The sequence below is a fragment of the Symphodus melops genome (assembly GCF_947650265.1).
Source record: "Symphodus melops genome assembly, chromosome: 13".
In the NCBI taxonomy this organism is placed as follows: Eukaryota; Metazoa; Chordata; class Actinopteri; order Labriformes; family Labridae; genus Symphodus; species Symphodus melops.
This window is the reverse complement of record NC_136703.1, coordinates 14,389,976-14,409,305: the sequence shown is the minus strand read 5'-3', so window position 1 is coordinate 14,409,305 and position 19,330 is coordinate 14,389,976. Positions and strand designations below refer to the sequence as shown.

The following is a 19,330-nucleotide window of genomic DNA, read 5'->3' as shown; positions in this document are numbered from 1 at the left end:
TGTTCTTCATGCATTACCTCAAAATGACCTGTTCAATAGAAGAAAAAAAAAAAAAAACACCATTATAATTGGATAAATGAGAGAACCTGGACATGGCTTATTTGGAGTGCATAACTGATCTCCATTATGGTTTAGATGGAGTCATTTATTAATTACCTCAACATAAAGGCTCACTTTAGTAATAAAAACACAAACCACAGTGAAAAACTTTTATTTAAAAAAAGAAGCTGAAAATAAAACCAAGTTAAACGTTTAATAGCTGTAGGATTTTTTTCCATCAAGACGACAGACCTGCATGATGGCACAGACAAACATCAACTGAGGGTAGGTTGTTTCACAAAGCAAAGACTGCACAGACGAAAGGAAAAAAAAACAGCAAACTGACCGCGTACGTGACTTTCAACTTAGTGACCTACAGCTAAAATATTTCTAAGTACTTAACAATCCCAAAATTAGCAGCAATAGTTCTTTTTACTGTGTGAGTGTCACCAGTTTTCTTCAATAAATTGGATTAAAATAATGGCAATTGAGAAAAAGAAACTATTTAAAGTTGTAAATAGTTCTTTGCTTTATAGATCTGTTCAAATTAATTCAATATAAAAAAAAATCTCTTCAACATTAGCAGTGCATGAATTAGATTTTTTTTCCAGTCTGAGTTCAAGAACACTAAATGTGAGTAGCACTTCACTATCCCTTCCAGTGAAATTTAAGGCATTTCTGTGAAGTTACACTTCCTCCTGGAAATAAACTGTTCCATGGTTAAAAAAAAACAAACAAAAAAACATCAGACAAAAGTTAACAGGAGACAACCTAACATAACTGCAGCTGGATGGAACAAAGAATTAATATCCAACAAATAACCTATAGTGTCCTTTCAAAATAAAAATAAGCTAGACAAGTGGGCCATCCACTCACATAAAGAGCACTAGCCACAGATCTGATAGAGTTCCTTCATTTCTGACAGTCACATGAAGGACCACTTTTTGGTTTGAAATAGTTCCCTTTTAATGTAGCAACGAATGAACCATAGATGAACATGTCTCTCAGAAAACAAGTCTTCTCTGTATTATATAAAATGAATGTCATGTGAGCCAGGATGTGAAGTCATAATGTGAGGTGTTTGTTGGATATCTGTAGTATTGCATCTATAAGGATAATAAATAAATTGCATAGATCGTCAGACCTTGGGCGTGTTTTCCGAACATTGGACGGAAGAGTTAAAGGAGGTGGACACAGTACCAGCTGTGAAAAGCAATGACACCTGCAGTAGTTGGTTATTGCCTGTGAACCTTGTCCACAAACGGGATCTGCATTGCTCTGGCAGGATGAGGTAAGTCAAGGTTATTGAACATAGTCTGTTGCATTGATCCCAAATGCTTAGGGCTGTAACAATGCATCTGAAACTGACATACATGATTTATCTGTTTAGGAGTGCCAACATTTGTGACACAGACGTAACTGAAGCGACTGTAAGAAAAACAAAAAAAGCCTCTTTGACATCAACACTGAAACCAGGCTAAGAAAAGAATGCAAACATACAACAGTCTCTTTAAAAAAAAAAACAAAGCTGAAAACATCTTTATCTCACTATTCAAAGCACAAAACACACTATAAAAATAAAACCAACACATCTTTGAGAAATAGGACAAGTCATGAAAACAGAATAAAAAAAGGAAATAAGAAATGTAAAAAAAAGAAGGTGAAAAAACTGAAAATTTAAAACTGCAACAGCCAGTATGAATGAATCTCTATACTGGTCATAATAATCCACCTTGGTTGTGGGGTTTTTTATGTAAATTAAATAGGACAGAGCCACACTTTACCATTTCATCTACATGTCTGTCTGGATAAAACAGACAGTAAAGTTGAAAACCACATTTTCAGGATCTAATCCGATTCAGTTTCCCTTTTTATAAAGGGGATGTGAGGAAAAAACAAATGTACACAAAATTGACACGTTTGGTCAGATGTTTTAAAAGTACTGCGGCATTGCTTCACAGACGGGGGGAAATCAAATCAAAGCTGACAATACATTTAAATCTCTTATATACAGGCAGCTCTGTGTTAGATGTGATCCCTATTAAGAAACTTTGGATTCAATCAAGAGGAGCAGCTTAAAGGGATCACATATCTAGAACTTTCTTTGAAATCTCTGGAATGCTTGAAATCGATTCTGCCCATTTTAAAGATGTCTTTTCTTAATGACCATTATATCTCGCAAATTTCTCTTCCTTGTTTTTGTCTGATTGTCTGAAGCTTTGTCGAGATTGTTAGAACTATAAACTCTGTGAGTCAAGTGCCAAAAAAGAAGCAATACTGCTTCAGCTGAGGTTTAACACCTGATGAACCTCAAGAGGAGCTAATTTAAGTCAGCACCATATCCATCGACTGTTCGATTCTTCAGCTTTTTCAAAGACTTCTGCTTGTTTTTATTTAGCCTTGTGTATTCAAATATTTGCATGCCATCAGAGTAAAACACATGGAGCAAAAAACGCACTAAAATGAAGAATTATGTACAAAAAGGCAGGTTCAACGCATGAAAGTATTAGACAAAGAAGTGAAGTGAAAACAGTACATCTTACAAAAGATAAAAACATAAAACATAGTGTTGAAATGTTCTTTTCCTGGTTCAGAAACCTTTAAACTTGTGTAGTGTGTGTTTGTGTCTTTCTCTGAACTTCCATTGATCTAAACAGATGCCCCTTCCTCAGATCTTTCATTTCCTGGTTGATGCGTTCTTTAAGCTTCGCTTGCAGAAAAAAGGTTGTTTTTGAAAATACGAGTTTGGAGAAAATATCTTTTGCTTTCTTCTGTGTAACAGTTTTTGTTCCTCCAGAGTGTCTGCTGCTAAACGTGTAGAGTCACTGAGCAGGTTTTCAGCACGTGCGCCCCTTTTGAGATTCCTTCTGGCTCCAGAGGAAGATCTAACACAAAATGACAAGATGACAAGATGAGTTACAAATACAAACAATCATGTGCAGTATGCCTTTTCATTATCAGGTTATGTTGTGTTCATTACTACAGACAATGTTTCTTTTCATGTGAACTATTCCATTTCAAATCATGTGCAAAATAACATTCAGATTTTTTTTTATTATGTTAATAGATTTTTAATTTTTTTTTAGATAGCTGAAAAGAAACAGGAAATGTTGGAGGCAGAGAGTGAGGGATGTGTGATGGTCACTGTCTTAGTTTCATAAATTGGCTAATTGATTCTGTGTCTGATTCCTAGTGTACTCAGACTGGTCCAATCCAAAGCACCTGGGCCGGTGGCTCTGAGGGCATAAAAGCTTGACCTCTGCGTGGATCCCGCTCTCTCTCTCTCTCTCGACCACACACATTGACATTCACTACATGCTTGTTTGTGCTGCGGTCATTGTTGGCGTTGTTCGAATAGATCATTGTTATATGCAATTTAAACAGTGTCCTTCATCATATTTGTCATGGCCCTTGAGTAAGGTTATGACAGATGATATGAAGCAAAGGGCCGATGTCCGACTCAGACAACGGGCTGCTACAACAAGGACCCCAGCTTTCGTAAATGGGACATGCAACATAACTGCTAGGCAATACGGCGCCCCAATTCAGGTCATTTGTAGTATTAATTTTCATATCATAAGCAAAATTTCATTTGATATAAAATGCAATATAACTTTTCAGTTTGGGGCTATATTAAGTTCTTTATCATATGCAACATTCCCTTTCAATTGCAGGCACCATGTTCAATATTATCCAACCAACATGCTATCAACACCCTGTGTGAATTAACTTTCACTGGAACTATCGTGCAATATCATCAGTCTTCATGATGATCATGTTCAATCACATCTAACGTCATGTTCTATCTTACTTCATCCAGTGACATTATTGGTTTTCAACTTTTCACTGCTATTAAATATTACTGCCAATGCTGCCATCACTTCTGTACCTAACTGGCTTTGTTAATTAACTCCTATTATTGTGCTATTGTAGGAATAGTTTCTTTGCAATTAAGCCTCACCCACATCATATTTTAAGTTGACATTGTTTATTTTTCTATTTCATGATTTTTTTGATGGTATTTTTTGGTCTCTCTGTCTGTAATGTAGTAATCAGTTTGTTCCCTTCAGTATATCTTATCTACTATTGTCTCTTTTTTCCAATGATAGAAGAGCTGGACAAAAAAAACAACACTTTCACTGCATGAAAAAATCTGCATGCACGAGCCACGATCAGAACCCACCTCTTCACTTGTTATGCTGGTAGGAGTAGGTTGTGTGTTCTGTGGGTGTCTCTATGGCAACAGGTGGTTGGACAGCACTTTCCTGCGAGGGAGGCAACCAATGATTAAGAAGTTCACGTAACATGTTAATGGTACACTGTTTAAAGAGAGCATTACCTCGACTGAGATGTTGGTGGCAGGCACTTGGGTGTACTGGGGGATGTAGGTCCCCTGCATAGATGTGTTAGCAGGCATATACTGCAGGAGAATGGTGGTAAAAGAGAAATGACAGTTACCTATATTCAATCACCATCAAATAATAATGTGGTACAGAAGACTAATGTCTGACATTATTACTCTTAATCAGCTTAAAGTAAATGAGGGAACAACAGCAAACTAGTTCAGCCTCCAAAACATCCCCTCACATTTACTTTAGCACATATCGCTTTGTGTTTTTCAGCAGCTGTTCTGTGTAGATTTTTTTTTTTCTAATGGACTTTTGGCCTTAAGCATCAATAACAGCTGCACTGTTAAACGTTCACCGTCCAACCTGACAGAACTGGAGAGGATCTGCAAGGAACAATGGCAGAGGATTCCCAAATCCAGGTGTGACTTGTTGCATCATTCCTAAGAAGACTTATGGCTATACTAGCGCAAAAAAAATGCTTCTGCTCAATACTAAGCAAAGGGTCTGAATACTTATGACCATGTGATATTTCAGAAATTTGCAAAAATGTCTACATTTGTTTTTGTTTTTTTTGTCAAGATGGGTGCTGAGTGTACATTAATGAGAAATAAAATGACCTTCTTTGATTTTAGCTAATGGCTGCAATGAAACAAAGAGTGAACAATTTAAAGGGGTCTGAATACTTTCCGTACTCACTGTGTATATATTTATGTATTCATTTCACTGTTTCTGAAGTCAAATTAGAGCTAAAACGGTTCCTGAAGGTAAATCTCAGGAAAGGTGGTTTTAAATGTGGGAATAAAAACGTAAATAGGCATTTGAGGAGACTGTTGTATAAATCAAAGAGCATGGAGCGTTATGGCGTATCCTTTTTGGATATTCTAAGTTCCACATTAAAGATTTAACAATATGGATTGTTTACATTACGTTAATGTCAAATATTTTGCTTTTTCTTTTAATTCATCTGTTATCTTTATGTTTGAATGCCAACTACTTTACTGACTGTGCCACTGCTGCCCATGGAGAGGTGGCTGAGCTGTTGTGTCAGGGGCCCGATCATGGAGGTGGGCTGCATGGACATGGTGTGGTCCATTCCTTGTGTCAGGACTGCTCCCTGTGAAAAACAAACCAATATGTTAGCGCTCCACTGAATCCGCCATTGTTACGACTGAGGAGCGCTTGTTAAACTATGAGACAGATTTATAAAGCAATATAAAAATGAAACGAAAACGGGGAGGTCGAAGACACTCACGGTGGACGGCATGATGTATGACTGATGATGTAGCCAGGATGGGTTATGTACCTGCAGGTTTACCGAGATTAGATTAGTACAATTAGTAAACGGGTGAGAACAAGTAAGGTATTTGATAAGCTTAGGGAATTGGCCCTACCTGGTATGTGGACATAGGTGAATGCATGTATGGAGAGAGGGAGGACGGACCAAGCATCCGGTTTGGAGCAATGCTGTAAGGAGAGGAGTAGAACCTACAGAGAGAAACACAAAACTGTTACCACAAAATCATATCATTTCCTCTGGGTATACACAAAAAAAATGGCACTGACCCGTTCTGTAAGGCTGTTGTGGGGTCATAGGTTAGGGTCATTCCTCCCTTGAGGAAAAAGACAGAGGACTGTGTTATTATGAAGTAAATCAGTGCACCATAACCTAAACTTTGTTTTTTCCAAGAGGCCATTAGGATATGTAGAACTCACATTCTCCCCATCTCTTGCCCAGGGCCGGCCATTCTGCAGATATTTCCCTTGGCTCTGACGCTTCTTCTGGCCTCCATCAGCAAATTTACACAACAATGGCTCTGGCGGCACTGAAACAGTGAGTTATGTTATATTAAATGGCGTGCTGTACATACACAAACATGAACGCACACATCTTTTGGAGACGTCTCAAACAGCAAAAAGAAACCTCACCTGGAACTCCGGGTGGAGTCTTAATATATTTCCCATTAAAATGTTGGATGATGGCTTCGCATTTCTCTGTGGACTCCATCCTAAATGAAAGGGGCTGAGTTAGCGTATTGCAAAGGATCCCTGTGTTTCCGAAGAAGCAGGTTGCAAAGTGAATGCTTCCAGTTGGAGACTTTCTACCTGTGCTGGCCACCAGAGGGCTCACTCACCATGAGTCATACTCAAAAGTGTGTTTGTAACTTAGGACTGAATACTTTAGTTTTTCACATTATTCATTCAAAGGGATCTTTTCCACAGATCACACATGGGATCTACCTTCACAAATCATCTTAAACCATATGAGAAAAATAGCTTTTACCTGGCAAAGCCCACTCCCCGGCTGGTTCCGTTCGCGTCACGGAGGATGCGAGTGGAAATGGCCTGGCTAAAGGGCTTCAGCATATTCTCCAGCTCCTGCTCGTCCATGGACTGAGGCAGGTTGGAGATGTATAGGTTTGTGGGGTCCTGCTCCTGTTGCTGTACAAGGGAAGAAGCCAAAAGAGGATTATAGAATGAGGAAGTCGAGCAGACAGAGCTCTTAGGTTTCATCATCACAAAGTCGGCAGCTCTCCAAAACTCAGAGTAGAAAAGAGAGATGGTAGAGGGGTTTTGAGGTTGAAGGATTATTTCATTTTTGCCTTGCATGGGAAAGAAAGCTGCATAGATGAGGTCTAATGTGAACAAAGCCATTTAAAGATGGTGGAGATAGTTCTCTGGCTGGACTTCAGCTGAACTTGTCTCGATTTTTTTTCCTTCTTCTACTCTAATTCATCCATCTAAGAACTTTTTTTTATTCTTCACTTTCCTTTTGTCATCACCCCCAGAAATGATTACGATAAGGGCAGAAGGCGGGCTCATTGTGAGAGACGAGAGGTTGAAAGCACAGGTACCTGGGAATGCGATATCAAAGCGTAATTACATTGCAAATGGCTCTCCAACCATGGACGATTTAAAATGATTATGTGCTCTTGCCTGGTTGAGAATCACAGCAGAGATGTTTTGGACAAAGATCTGAATGATCTGAAGAAAATCTGAAGCATTGTGATATAATCTGCCCATCAGGCAAACATGAACATCTGTTTCCTGGATATATAACAGAGACATGATATGTTGTTTTGCATAAATCAAACAAATTCTGCAGCCTTCCAGAATCTGATTTTATTGTAAAATACCACGTAATAATATAACTGTTATAACTGTTTCATGTTCTGCCATGTTCCCCCTTTCCATCTCCAGCTCAAACAAATTTCATTTGAATAACAACAACTTGCAAGATAACCATCCTGCGTCCTCTTAACCATTCTACATATTCATTATCTCCGAGAGCACATGTGATTAAAAAGCCGTAAATGCTGTGTGAATTCATTTCCATCCAATGAATTATGCATGTGCAATAACTGTGACCTGCCATGAGGTGATTTCTCCTTCACCCCTCTCCACCTCCTCATTCTCTTCCATCTTGTAGCAGTGCAAACTGCAGATGAAGCTCCAGCTCAGGACAACGAGCAGAGAAGAGAAGACTTGCTGGTGATTTTGAGAGCGAATGAGTCAGACTGAGTCATAGAAGGAAAAAAAAGTGATGCTAATGTAAGCCCTGTTGTAAACCCAGAGAGAAGTGGAGAGGGGAATAGAGTTATTTTGTGAGCAAAGAGCCGTATGAATGTCAGTGATCCAGCTTAACTAGAGATCAGCTTTCCCAGGGTGTTGGGTGCATGCAAGTGTGTGTGCATGCTTGTGTGTGTGTGACATAATCCAGTTGAGGCAAGGCTGGTGGAGTGCATGTGAGATTGTCAAGGGTGCTGTGTGTGTGTATGTTGACAGGGCGGGTGGCTGGGCAAAGGGCCCTGCTGACTGGGGAGCTGCTCAGACACTGAGTCAGTAGCCACCAGGGAGAACAGACAGGTCCTTTGTACAGACAGTATGCTCCCAATACACTGTCACCACTATGAAACACACACACACGCACACGCACGCACGCACACGCACGCACACACACACACCTGTGTGTATACACGGAAACTACACTCCTGTTATTGCACAAACATAATCTTTAGTGTATTAATACACTTATTTAAGCACACACCCATTTGTGCAGGAAGGGCAACACCCATAAAACCCACAGATGTGCACACAGATTTGCAGACTGAGGCTTAATTGGCTCATGTTCATTGATCATTTAACAAAAAAAAGTGTGCAAAAGACAGCGAGAGAAGGGTGCCTTTAAAACAGAACTTTTTAAGAAGCAGAGATGCTCTAAAGTGAAGTAATGAAGAGTGAGTGCTGGATCACTTTCAAAAGGCAGAGACTCTCAAACTCTGTCCTTTAAGAGCAAAGAACTCATAACTGCAGCAGGGCTCTTACCTTGGCCATCTGAGCCTGAACTCCACCTGCCTTCAGCGCCGTCACCGCCTTCTGAGCTGAGGCCGGACTGTCAAAGTCCACAAAACCATAGCCTGCAGACAAGACATACAGCAACACATACATGTTATGACAATGTGATATAATGCATAGTAATACAGTGCTGTGCTGTATTGTTCACTAATATTTCATTAATCTTCATACAAATTATGTTTTGATGCCATGTTAGATAAAGTATAGTTCATTTTACAGTATTTCAGCAGTGTGTGGAATTTCATCCTTCTTGTAATCATGATAAAATCACAAGTTTGTCACTTACTAAGCAATCAAATATTGTAAAACTCAAAGACAATTTTACTGATGATGAAACATTGATGATTTTGGAGTCTTAAGGCGAGAAATGAAATGAAACATGAATGAGAAATATAAAAAGTACATTGTCAAGAACTTTGCCTTGTTACTCATTATGATAGAAGTCTTCCAAACAAAATGTGATTCTTGTCTCCAAAACCGTTTTCCATACAAAGGCAGCAAAGAAACCATCTGATGCCTTTACACCTCACCTTTGCACTTGTTTGTAGTCTTGTCCAGGATGGCCTTGGTGGATACAATTTTCCCATACCTGAGAGACAGAGAGGTTTAGGCTTAGTAATTTTCCTTGCATAGTGTACTGAAAATAATAGATGGTTTAAATTAAGCATTACCATTGACAGAGTGTTGATGCAATTAGACACCCAAAGATATGGTATCCCACAGCAACTGATAGATTCAGTGTGATGACACTGAATACAAGGAAATCATCTGATAATGAATGATGTGCATAGGGAAATCTTTAGGGAGGGGGCAACACTTGAATTGTATAGAAAAAGAGAAACATCCCAATGGTTTCTTAATGATCTAAGCAATAAGGATCAAAACTCAAGGGAAATACAATGTAAAATATGGTGATAAAATGTTTTTAACTGCATTTTTAGACAGCCTCACAACTCACAACTATCAATGTAAAAATCTGAAGTTATCTTTCCAGCTGACCGGCTATAGATCCTGCAGATGCATACGATAAACCTGGCCGGGGGAGAAATGCTTCTGTGCAGCAGTGTGTCTATCAGTTCCCATCTCTCCAGGCATGTGCATGCAGTGTAATCTGATATGCCTCTCCTTGGCTGTCCTGTCCAATGCTGGCTCCCAGCCATACTCTCATTCTACTAACCAGCTTCTCTCCAGGCAGCGCTCAACAATCTCCTGGGTCTTAGTGCCCCCTCGCAATGCACTCCTTCGTTCATCCTGTGGCTCTGACTGCACCGCTGCCACATTTCATCTGAGCTAGAAGAGTTACTTTCATAATACACTCTAATAATAAGGATTAAGCACTGGCCTGATAAAATTGTAATCTGGCAGTAAATCTGTCGGAGTACTCCAAATTGGAAATTAAATGGCGTCTTTCCAGTAAATTTAGGATTACTTTCCCTGTTGTTCAAAGATAGCACTGGAATCTTTATGCAGTTTAAAAAAACACTGGCGGACACTTGTTTTTTCACTTGACATGTATTATGCATTTGACATTTGCATTTCACTATTATTTCATGAAGCATTTCTGATACGAAGCCATTAGGTGCCATAAACTGGACTGAATGGTGATGCCAACCACGCTTCCTTTATTTTCAGATAAATGTTGGTAAAGAGCAATCCCACCAGTCCACATCTACACATTATGTCCCTAAAATTAAATCTAAATGCTATATTTTCAGTACTTTCTGCTGACACCGTTGAGATACTGGATTACTTAATAGAGCTCAGAGATCTCGGACTACATGATGCAGAGCCAAAAGTGGGGCTACAAGATTCAGCCATGTGTGAGAGAGAGCACAGCACGACCAAGCCTGATGTCCACCCATGGTCAACCACGAGAGACGGACGAGGGCAGGAACCAGAGCGGCAGTGAGGCACCCAGAGAGATAACTAAGGGGCAAAAGAGATGGAGAACCAACCCCCTTCTCCTCCTCTCATCCCTCACTCCGAACACAGTACATCTCAGTGCTGCACTCAACTACTCAGAGAGTGGGGGAGGGGAGCTCTGGGAGTGTGGTGTCCTGATTCTCTGCACACATTTACTGCTCAAACTTGAGTTAAAAAAAAGTCTGATTTTTTCTCTGACTGTCTTTTCTACTGTGTTACATCCTTATTGTCACGCACGCTTCCTGCGCATGCGATTGACTTTTACTGGATTCGCTTTCCTCTCTTTGTGTAGCTTCACGAAGAATAACATTGGCCTTGATGTGCGCTGCTAAAAGGCAAATTTCATGCAGTGATTTTATCTGCGCTGTAAAAGCAGAAATACAAGAACTACCCCCACAGAAACACCACCTGACACACAACCCCTGAACTACATTCCCTCCTCCCCCTCTGATTCTCTCCATCCACCCCTTTTATCCCCCCTCCTCCTTCTCATGCCGTTGCCCTTGTTTGTCTTTCCCCTTTCCCCTGGGCTCGCCGTTTCCTGTAGGGTTAGGCAGCCTCATGTGAGCCATATCTTCCAGACAGCTGTAAAATAGCAGGCCTCTCCCTGCCACCCTCCCTCACTCCCTTCGTTTTTCAAACGCTCTAGCCCCCCCCCCCCCCCCCCCCCCCCCCCACACACACACACACACACACACACACTCTTTTCCCTGGCTGTTGTGGTCCTCGTCACCAGGCGCCAGAATTCAATTAAGTGAACCCAGATCATACGTCTCAGCTTTGCTTGTTTTGATGTCCTCCACTGAGGACCTTGCAAACATATCAGATGGTTTGGATGATGCTGCTGTTTGATGTCTGACTACACAATGCCCACAACAAGGAGTCACACTTGAGCTGATGAGCCACATTGAGTGGTATTTATAGTACAGAATATGACTTTGAGTTATGATAGCATTGTATCATTGTCATCATACTGTATAACAGAGCATGGAGGAGCTATAATTCCTAAATGCTCAAAGGCAGGAACAAAAGAATGAGAGGGAAAGGGACTGAAGGAGACATTCTGTACCTAGTTTTTGGAAAGGCTGTGCTTAGCTCCTTAGTTTGAAGGCCAAATTATTGTTGTTTTTTCCATATGGCCACTAAAGATGGCCCTTTAAAACATCTGCATGAATGTGTGGCCCTCTTTTACGATCCATAAATACCCGCTAAGGCTTTCTGTATTCAAGTACATAGTCATGCAATCCTTGTTTCATTTATTCAGTCAGCCAGCCAACATCCATCCATCACTGCCCCAGTCACTCTCTTCTCTTTTAATTTAGACTGCAACTGCAACCTGCTTCATGTTCACAGCAGGTAGCTGGAGAGAAATGAATGGGGGGAATAAGTAGAGGTTAGATTTATTGGCTTTGGGGGAGACTTACGGCTGACAGAGTTTGACCAGATCCTGGTCTGTGGTCCCTGGATGGAGGCCGCGGATGTAAAGGTTAGTTTTGCTCAGCTGCTCTCCTCCATTGCTGCTGCTGCCGCTACTGCTGATGGAGTTGGTGGTGGAATTGTTATTGTAGTTGTTGTTGGGGCTTGGGGGAGCCATGTGATGGTTGGAGGGGGACACATACGTCTGCTGCAGAACAAATAGAGGGGAAAGTCAAATCTTGGATGGTAAGGTTGCACAGTGAGCAAATAATTCTTTAGGTTGATGATATTAATTGGATAATAAGATATAAAGCAAGAACAGCAAGACAATGGTTTACTTTAAATACATGATAACACAGAAAATAAGAAACAGTAGCTGATTAATCGAATGACAATGTTTTACAATGTTATCATCTGACAATAGGTTCAAAGCCATGAGAACAAAAGCAATTAAACTGCTTCATTTGACTTTACAGATCAAAATATGAGACATTAATTTACTTAACAGACGGAAATATATGAGGCCTTTTATTATGGTGTCCGATTAATTCATGAGATATGTGAATGGAAGACTGCGATATGTAGCTGATACTAAATGATACTAAATGTCTTGAGTACATAATGTTCGAAAGGCTTCGTATGCGTCCTGCTGAAACCATAAAAGCAACATCTACACAAAACAAACATTTACTGATAGAATGAATGAGTGACCTCTACAAGAAAACAGCTGCACAGTCTCCCTTGTGCACGCTGTCAGTGTTCACTTATATTCTGGGCAACCTGACCATGACCTTTGTAGTAAAATGTTGTTGCCTGTAAATGTATGTTCCTTGCTTTACAGAAAGATGGTACAGAATCATTGCTCTCTCTGTATATATAAAGCACATGTTTGCATTTTTCATGATGATCTAGTGCTGTTTGTGTAAAATGTATTTATCTGAAATATATTGTTAGTATGGATTTAAGAGTGCATTTTAAATTAACCTAATTTAATAACATAGAACTATCAGAGATATACTGCTTTTGACAAAAATGTAAACTGTAAATGTTTACAAGGGAACTATGCCTTGTGTAACTTGTCCTGGCAGCTGAATCCAGTAACAAGTTAATGTCAAACTGGCTTGAAAGAAAGGCCTTTATGCTAAGGGTTGAGTCTGACAGGGGTTTGGTAAACAGGTTCCATTGGGAGATATTTGTAGTCAAAGTTGTTCACAGGGAGATATGTAGATTATACTGTGCTATACTGTTTCTTGGGAATAATTTTCACATTGGCTTTGACAAACAGATTCTTATTGGTGCTTTGGGCAGAAAAAAAACCCATTCACCACAGTTGTCTTTAAGTTGTGGTTAAATGACCTTTTAGGGAAAAGTACTTTTGTAAGCATTATGATCAAATATATCCCTGCACAGTCTGAGGTTCTTATGTATTATGTTATTAATTTTATAGTAACCAAACATCTGCTGAGTGGAATACATGAACTGGCAGTTTGCAACAGTACACTGCTTACACATGTTTGAATGATAAAAAGCAGTTTACAGGTATTTGTTTGAACACCATCATACAGTATATTCATGCAAGGAAAACCTTACATTTAGTAAGATACATGCCAGCACTTCAGGCAACAACTAGGACTTTTTAAAAATGCATGTGCAGGTAAATGCACATTAATCTTACATAATGGCTAGATTTAAAAAAAAGTTCTGTTAAGACATTGCCTTGTATTCCCTAATAAACTTGGTATCAAATTGATTTGAAAGTAAAATGTCAGGGCAGTTTGGCCTCTGTGTTGCCCTCCTCCCAGTGCTGGTGGAGGAGGAACTGTTTGATTAGTTAGGGTCACCAGTCTCAGCCCCAGGGAACAATGGGAAGGCTTGTTGAACACCATAAGGTCATCACTGGAGCACCGGCCTATTAACCAAGCAGTAGTTGTCAAAAGACTGCTGAAATCAAGCTAATTATGACCTCTATTTCTCTCTGCCGAGGATCTTTTTCAACTTCCTACTATAGGTCCACACGTTAATTTCTTAACCCAGAAACACAACACTTCAATCTATAAACTTCATTTATCCCCGGGGGCATTTAAAAAAACTTGACTTCTAAAAGTGAATCTGTAATATTTAATTATGTTCTGAAAATTTTAAAATAAATTTAAAGCATTTACTAGCCTACTTATTCACTGTTTGCATGCTTTATATCTTCCGGGGGGCAATTTAAAGGCATGTTTGCAAGAGAGCAGAACTCAAACCTGTCATTTCACAAATTATACATTCATACCATTGACAGGACATAGAATAAAGACACTACATACATATAACATTTTGTTGCGTTAAAGGGATACTTTACCCATTTGCATGAAGCTTTGTATCATTAGAAACATGGTAGTAGTGTTGAAGGGTGGTGAATCCAGCCCTCATTTTGCCCTGACGAGAAAAATATGTTTTTCTTTGCCTGGAAGTTTTCTTCATGTGATGCAATATGACGCTTTTTGCATCACATGAAGAAAACTTTCAAGCCTTTTCCTGTGCTATCCCTTGCCTTTACTTTAGGCGGCCCACACATTATCAAAAGGGATGCACCTGCAGAGGCCTGTGGAGATAAGATCTGAAGGGAGAGTGAGTCTGGTCCCGAGCCTAGCTAGTGAGGCCTGTCTAATTGGGATCTGAGCTTGTTAGCGGAAAATGCTAATCCCTCTCATGTGCTCTCAAGTCAGAAGGTAGTGTCTCATTAAGACCGCACTGCTGGGCTCCTTTTGAGAGAAGGATGACAGTGAGACAGATCCACACCCACTCCCCATTCACCCCAGTGCTCGGTGTTTCACCACCCATGTAAGGTCATTTCTGATGTGTTTGTGAACACATGAGAATATGCATGCAGAATTAAAGAAATGTCAAAAGAAGGAAAGTTTACAACATTAGGGTTCTAAAATGTTCACAACTGGTAATCAGAGTTCGGATTTTTTCAGTGCACAATGTGTCCGAAAACTCTTAGCATGCAACTGGTTTCTAACGTGTTACTTTTCAGTCCACATCAGCACACATCTAATTTTGGACTGTTCTTTACATCCGCCACAGTGTCATACCTTAGCATTCTTTGCATTCCTTTGTAGCACACATGTTTATGTTTCTCTCCTTTAATTGGGCAGGAGTTTTACAAAGAGGGAGTTATGTTTGGAGGAATAAGGTCATAATCAAAGAAGTCATGAAGAGGCTGAAAATAAAGGGAAGTTCACTTGCAAATAAACAATTTAAAAATGATCCAATAAAAATGGTGCAGTGCATGTCTCCTATTCTGTCAATAACTTTTGATGTCCAGCTGCCCTTGGCCACTACACTCTGCACAAAAATGATGGAAATATACTGTATAGTGCTCACATCCTGATTACTTTTAATTACCATTTTAAAGTATGCAGTTATATTTGCAGAATATAGATCAGCTCATTGCATCCTCATTAGCAGTTGTGTAAGAACAACAGTTAGGGTTTTTAGCATGTTGCAGAGAAAGAGACTGCACCAGGAAGCATCAGAGGACTGATGAGGGGATTACAGTTAGAGGGAGCAGAGGTGATGCCTGTAGGGACTCAAGGACATTTAATCTGAGGTAGAAAACAAGTGCTAAGTGTATACTTTAACTTGATAATAATAAAAAGATATAAACCTGAAGTCTGAAGGAATGCTATATCTCTTTGGCAAGACAAATCTTTGTGCTAATGCTACTATCGAATATACTAAAATGTCCGGTTTACTTTAATTATCTTTATCCCAAGAAAAACCTTGTCGGTGCCCAAAGAGAACTTCATTCGTTTTGACATTCATCTGCACAGTTTGAATTATCTGTAGAATAAAATGATTGTGTTGTATTATTATTTTTTTTATTATAAAATACTTTCTTTTGCCATACAGTATCATTTCTAAAATGCCCAACAAAACTGTCAAAATACAAGTCTCTATATTTCAGGACACAGTTATTAATGCTTTGCATCAAACAGATGTTAGCAAATATAAGATGTACAGTATTGCATCTTTAATTAAAACAAAAAATCTGAAATGTATAGTCCTACCTGCTTTCCTAAAGACACTTTAAAAGGCACAGTAGAAAAGACCATACTGTCACAGAATCCCCCCCTTTTCCTGCAGCTGCACCAAAAAGATTGCAATGTTGGAAGAAGCAAATTTTAAAAAGAGATGAAAATCCTCACCGTCCTCTGGCTAAAATGAGAAATGTCTTATTCCTTATTAAAATCAGAAAAAAGAAAAACCCCAAAAATCATAACATGTTCTTAAAAAAGTCTGTTTTGACAACAGGTATGAAGCACACTGAGGAGAGTCAATTCAGAGGACAAGGCATTCATCAGTAAGGAGGAATGTTCTTGCTCTCTTCTCCATGTGAACTGCACTACTGACAGACATGAAATCAAGGTATGTGAAACATGGAAGAAAGGGAAAAAAAGAGAGGGGGAGTTAATCGAAAGCAGAGGAAGGGGGGGGGGAATCTCTTAATCCCTTCTTTTCTCCGCCCTTTTTCTTGTAGTAAAAGACACAGAACAGGGGTTACCACTTGACGCTGGATTTATAAGTCTTTCCTCTCAGTGACTTTGGCGCTCTAACAATGAAAAATGTGTAAAAAAAAAAAAAAGTGTGCATGTCTCGAGGAAAAGGTTGGGGTTTGTAGTACTTTTCTTAAAGTGAGCACATAGTCTGAATCCAGGATTCCAGGAATTCCAGGTCATTAATCTGAGCAATCTGAATTCCTGCCAGCCATGAGGCAGGGACGAGTGACTTTGAGTTAAACTCAAATGTAGGCAGGAATCAACATATTTCATTTCCCATGCTAGTCACACTTAAGCTGCATCATTTTGGAGAGACATTCTGCCATTTAAGTTTTCAACATTCACAAAACTCAAATTCAACAGTTCCTGCACTAAGGAAACCATTACTGTCTAACCCTTTAATAGCTAAAAGTCCCAAAATGTATAACTCAAAAATGCCTATATAGTCTCAACGCAAAAAAATAGTTGAAAAAACAACAAACATGAATAATTCATGAGCAGACAAGCTAATCAATATTGGACCATTTATGTGCAGCTCAAGCCCCGTTTTCATTGCACCTTAAAAGAGACGCACATCCATCCAAACACAAAGCATCTACATTAGGGCTCTGTAACTTTCCTCTTTTCATGCACACCCTCTCACTCATCATTAGTAGGACTGAAGGGGTGGGGCATATACGCGTAAAAGGAAAAAAAAAAAAAAAAACTTCGCTAACTTTTGTGGTTAATTCAATGAAAACATGACCTAAGCTATGGACCCGCAGATTGAATAACCACGAAATAACATACAAGTCAACATAATAATGATTTAGTTCATTCTTGCTTAAGCTTTGCGAGCATCTACGGCACATAAGCTCTCCTCTATGCAGGCTAGAAAGAGGAAGAGAACAGCGACGGGAGAGAAAAAAGCGAAAGCACACTGTAATCTACAGGCAACAATGTAACGGGTCCGTTATTGGTTAATAATAGTGTTAAAAACAACGTCAAAAAAAAGCCAACTGCAAAGGTTGAAACAGTGAGCAACATAGTTTAAACGTTGCCTCTGATCCACTTTCAAGGACACTGCAGCTTAAACAGTCGAGCAGCTTTTTAACAGAGGAGGCAGAGCTCGAGCACTAACGCAGCATTGAGAAACTACTCAGTATTTCAGAAAGATAGGGCAGAGTGTTGATATTTACCCTTTTGCTGTTTTTGCCGGAGTAGCCGTTGTATGGGTTGAATCCTGTCCTTGGCGGCACAGAGAGCAGCATTTTTACGCGGCGCTGTGTCCGGTGGAGCGGAGAGCGGAGAGCCGAGGCAGTCAGCTGACGTCAGCCAGGGAAATTCAGCCAGGAACAGCGGTAGTGATTGGAGACGCTCTTCCCAGCACTCTACACATTCTACTCTGGCTGTACGCTCATGTGTTGCATCTGACTTTATATGAGGGCTTCATATCCCAAAGGTCCGCTCTTGAACCACTAATGTAGCCTACAACACATTTTACTCAAGACAGACATATCAAAATATATTCTTGAAATATACATTCCCATTATCCTTTTTTCCAACTGTGTGTTACCGCGGGAGAACCTGACTGCTTCGGTCTCCAGGGCTGTGCAGAATTATGTATTTAGAGGTCCCAACAAATTTAGAAATTATAATTATTTGAATACAAGCAGGAAAATTATTCAATAGATTGCTAAAACTAACAAAAAAATACCAAAAGTAATAGTTAAACTTCACAGATAAACAGTTTGAATATCTTGAAACTCTATAATTCAAATGTATAGGCCTATATAAGCAATCAATAGATAATTGAAAAATTAAGCTATATTAGTAAACATTTGAAACAAACCTTAAAGTTACAGATGAAAGGTTCTAGTCAACTTTAAAACTTAAAGTTAAAACTTAAAGTTTAAAACTTAAAGTTGATGCACAAGAAGGCTAATAGATACACAAATGAAATGGTTAAAGTGAGCTTGAAGCAATGAATAAACAGATATCATTAGGCAAAAGAAAAGTTGTTGAAATTTTGAAGAAAAAGTCATTAAGGGTTACATTACAAATGTTGACTTTGTTTATAATAATACTGGATAGTTAAAGACAATATGCCAAATGTAAAGTAGTGCTCAATACTCCATTGTAAAACAACTAAAGATCGTAATGGAGCTTAAAATTCTTTTCGCTGCCATTTTTTGCCAGTTTCCATAAAAACTCATTCACAATATAAAATATATAAAATAAATACAATATAAATATGTTTTTTTGGCCATTATTTTATCTGTCTTAGTGCACTTTACGTTTTGCATAGATTCAGAACTTTACTTTGATGAACACACAGCTTCATGCTCAAAGTAAGTCTGTGGCCTAAAGAGGAAAATGAAGATTGATCACAAATTGATTGTATTTTAAATACACCAATACCAAAGCCCTACTATCTCATCTGCATGTTGGTAAATTGTAGGGCTAGGAATCTTTAGGTGTCTATGTCTCACAATTCAGAATCTATTTTCCATTGAAAATGATTCTGGATTCAAGATTTAAAGTCTGTTTACGAATTAGTAAGTAATTCAGAATCGACTCCAGCTATTTGTGACTGGTATTCTACTATTAGCTAAAGAGCTAGCCTTAGCACTGAGTGACTGATTATCTGGTGAGTTACAGGAAAGCTATGTCAGATCGATTATGTATTTACACAAAAAGACTGAACTAAACAAAGAATAATTA

The 19,330-nt window shown here is 39.2% G+C and overlaps 1 protein-coding gene across 1 annotated transcript; it reads right to left on the bottom strand.

The window, feature by feature from the left end:
* Window positions 1–197: 197 nt before the first annotated feature.
* LOC306833552 (RNA-binding motif, single-stranded-interacting protein 2-like) lies at window positions 198–18,010 on the bottom strand. Its single transcript, XM_079358872.1, has 14 exons — window positions 17,806–18,010; window positions 12,089–12,288; window positions 9,272–9,330; window positions 8,712–8,803; window positions 6,670–6,827; window positions 6,315–6,394; window positions 6,102–6,211; window positions 5,952–5,998; window positions 5,780–5,873; window positions 5,641–5,691; window positions 5,392–5,502; window positions 4,379–4,459; window positions 4,223–4,304; window positions 198–2,924 (listed from the first exon to the last, which is right to left on the bottom strand). Exons 1-13 carry the CDS (start codon window positions 17,875–17,877, stop codon window positions 4,227–4,229), a joined length of 1,233 nt encoding a protein of 410 aa, XP_079214998.1. The 5' UTR covers window positions 17,878–18,010; the 3' UTR covers window positions 198–2,924; window positions 4,223–4,226.
* Between the last annotated feature and the right edge of the window lie 1,320 nt (window positions 18,011–19,330).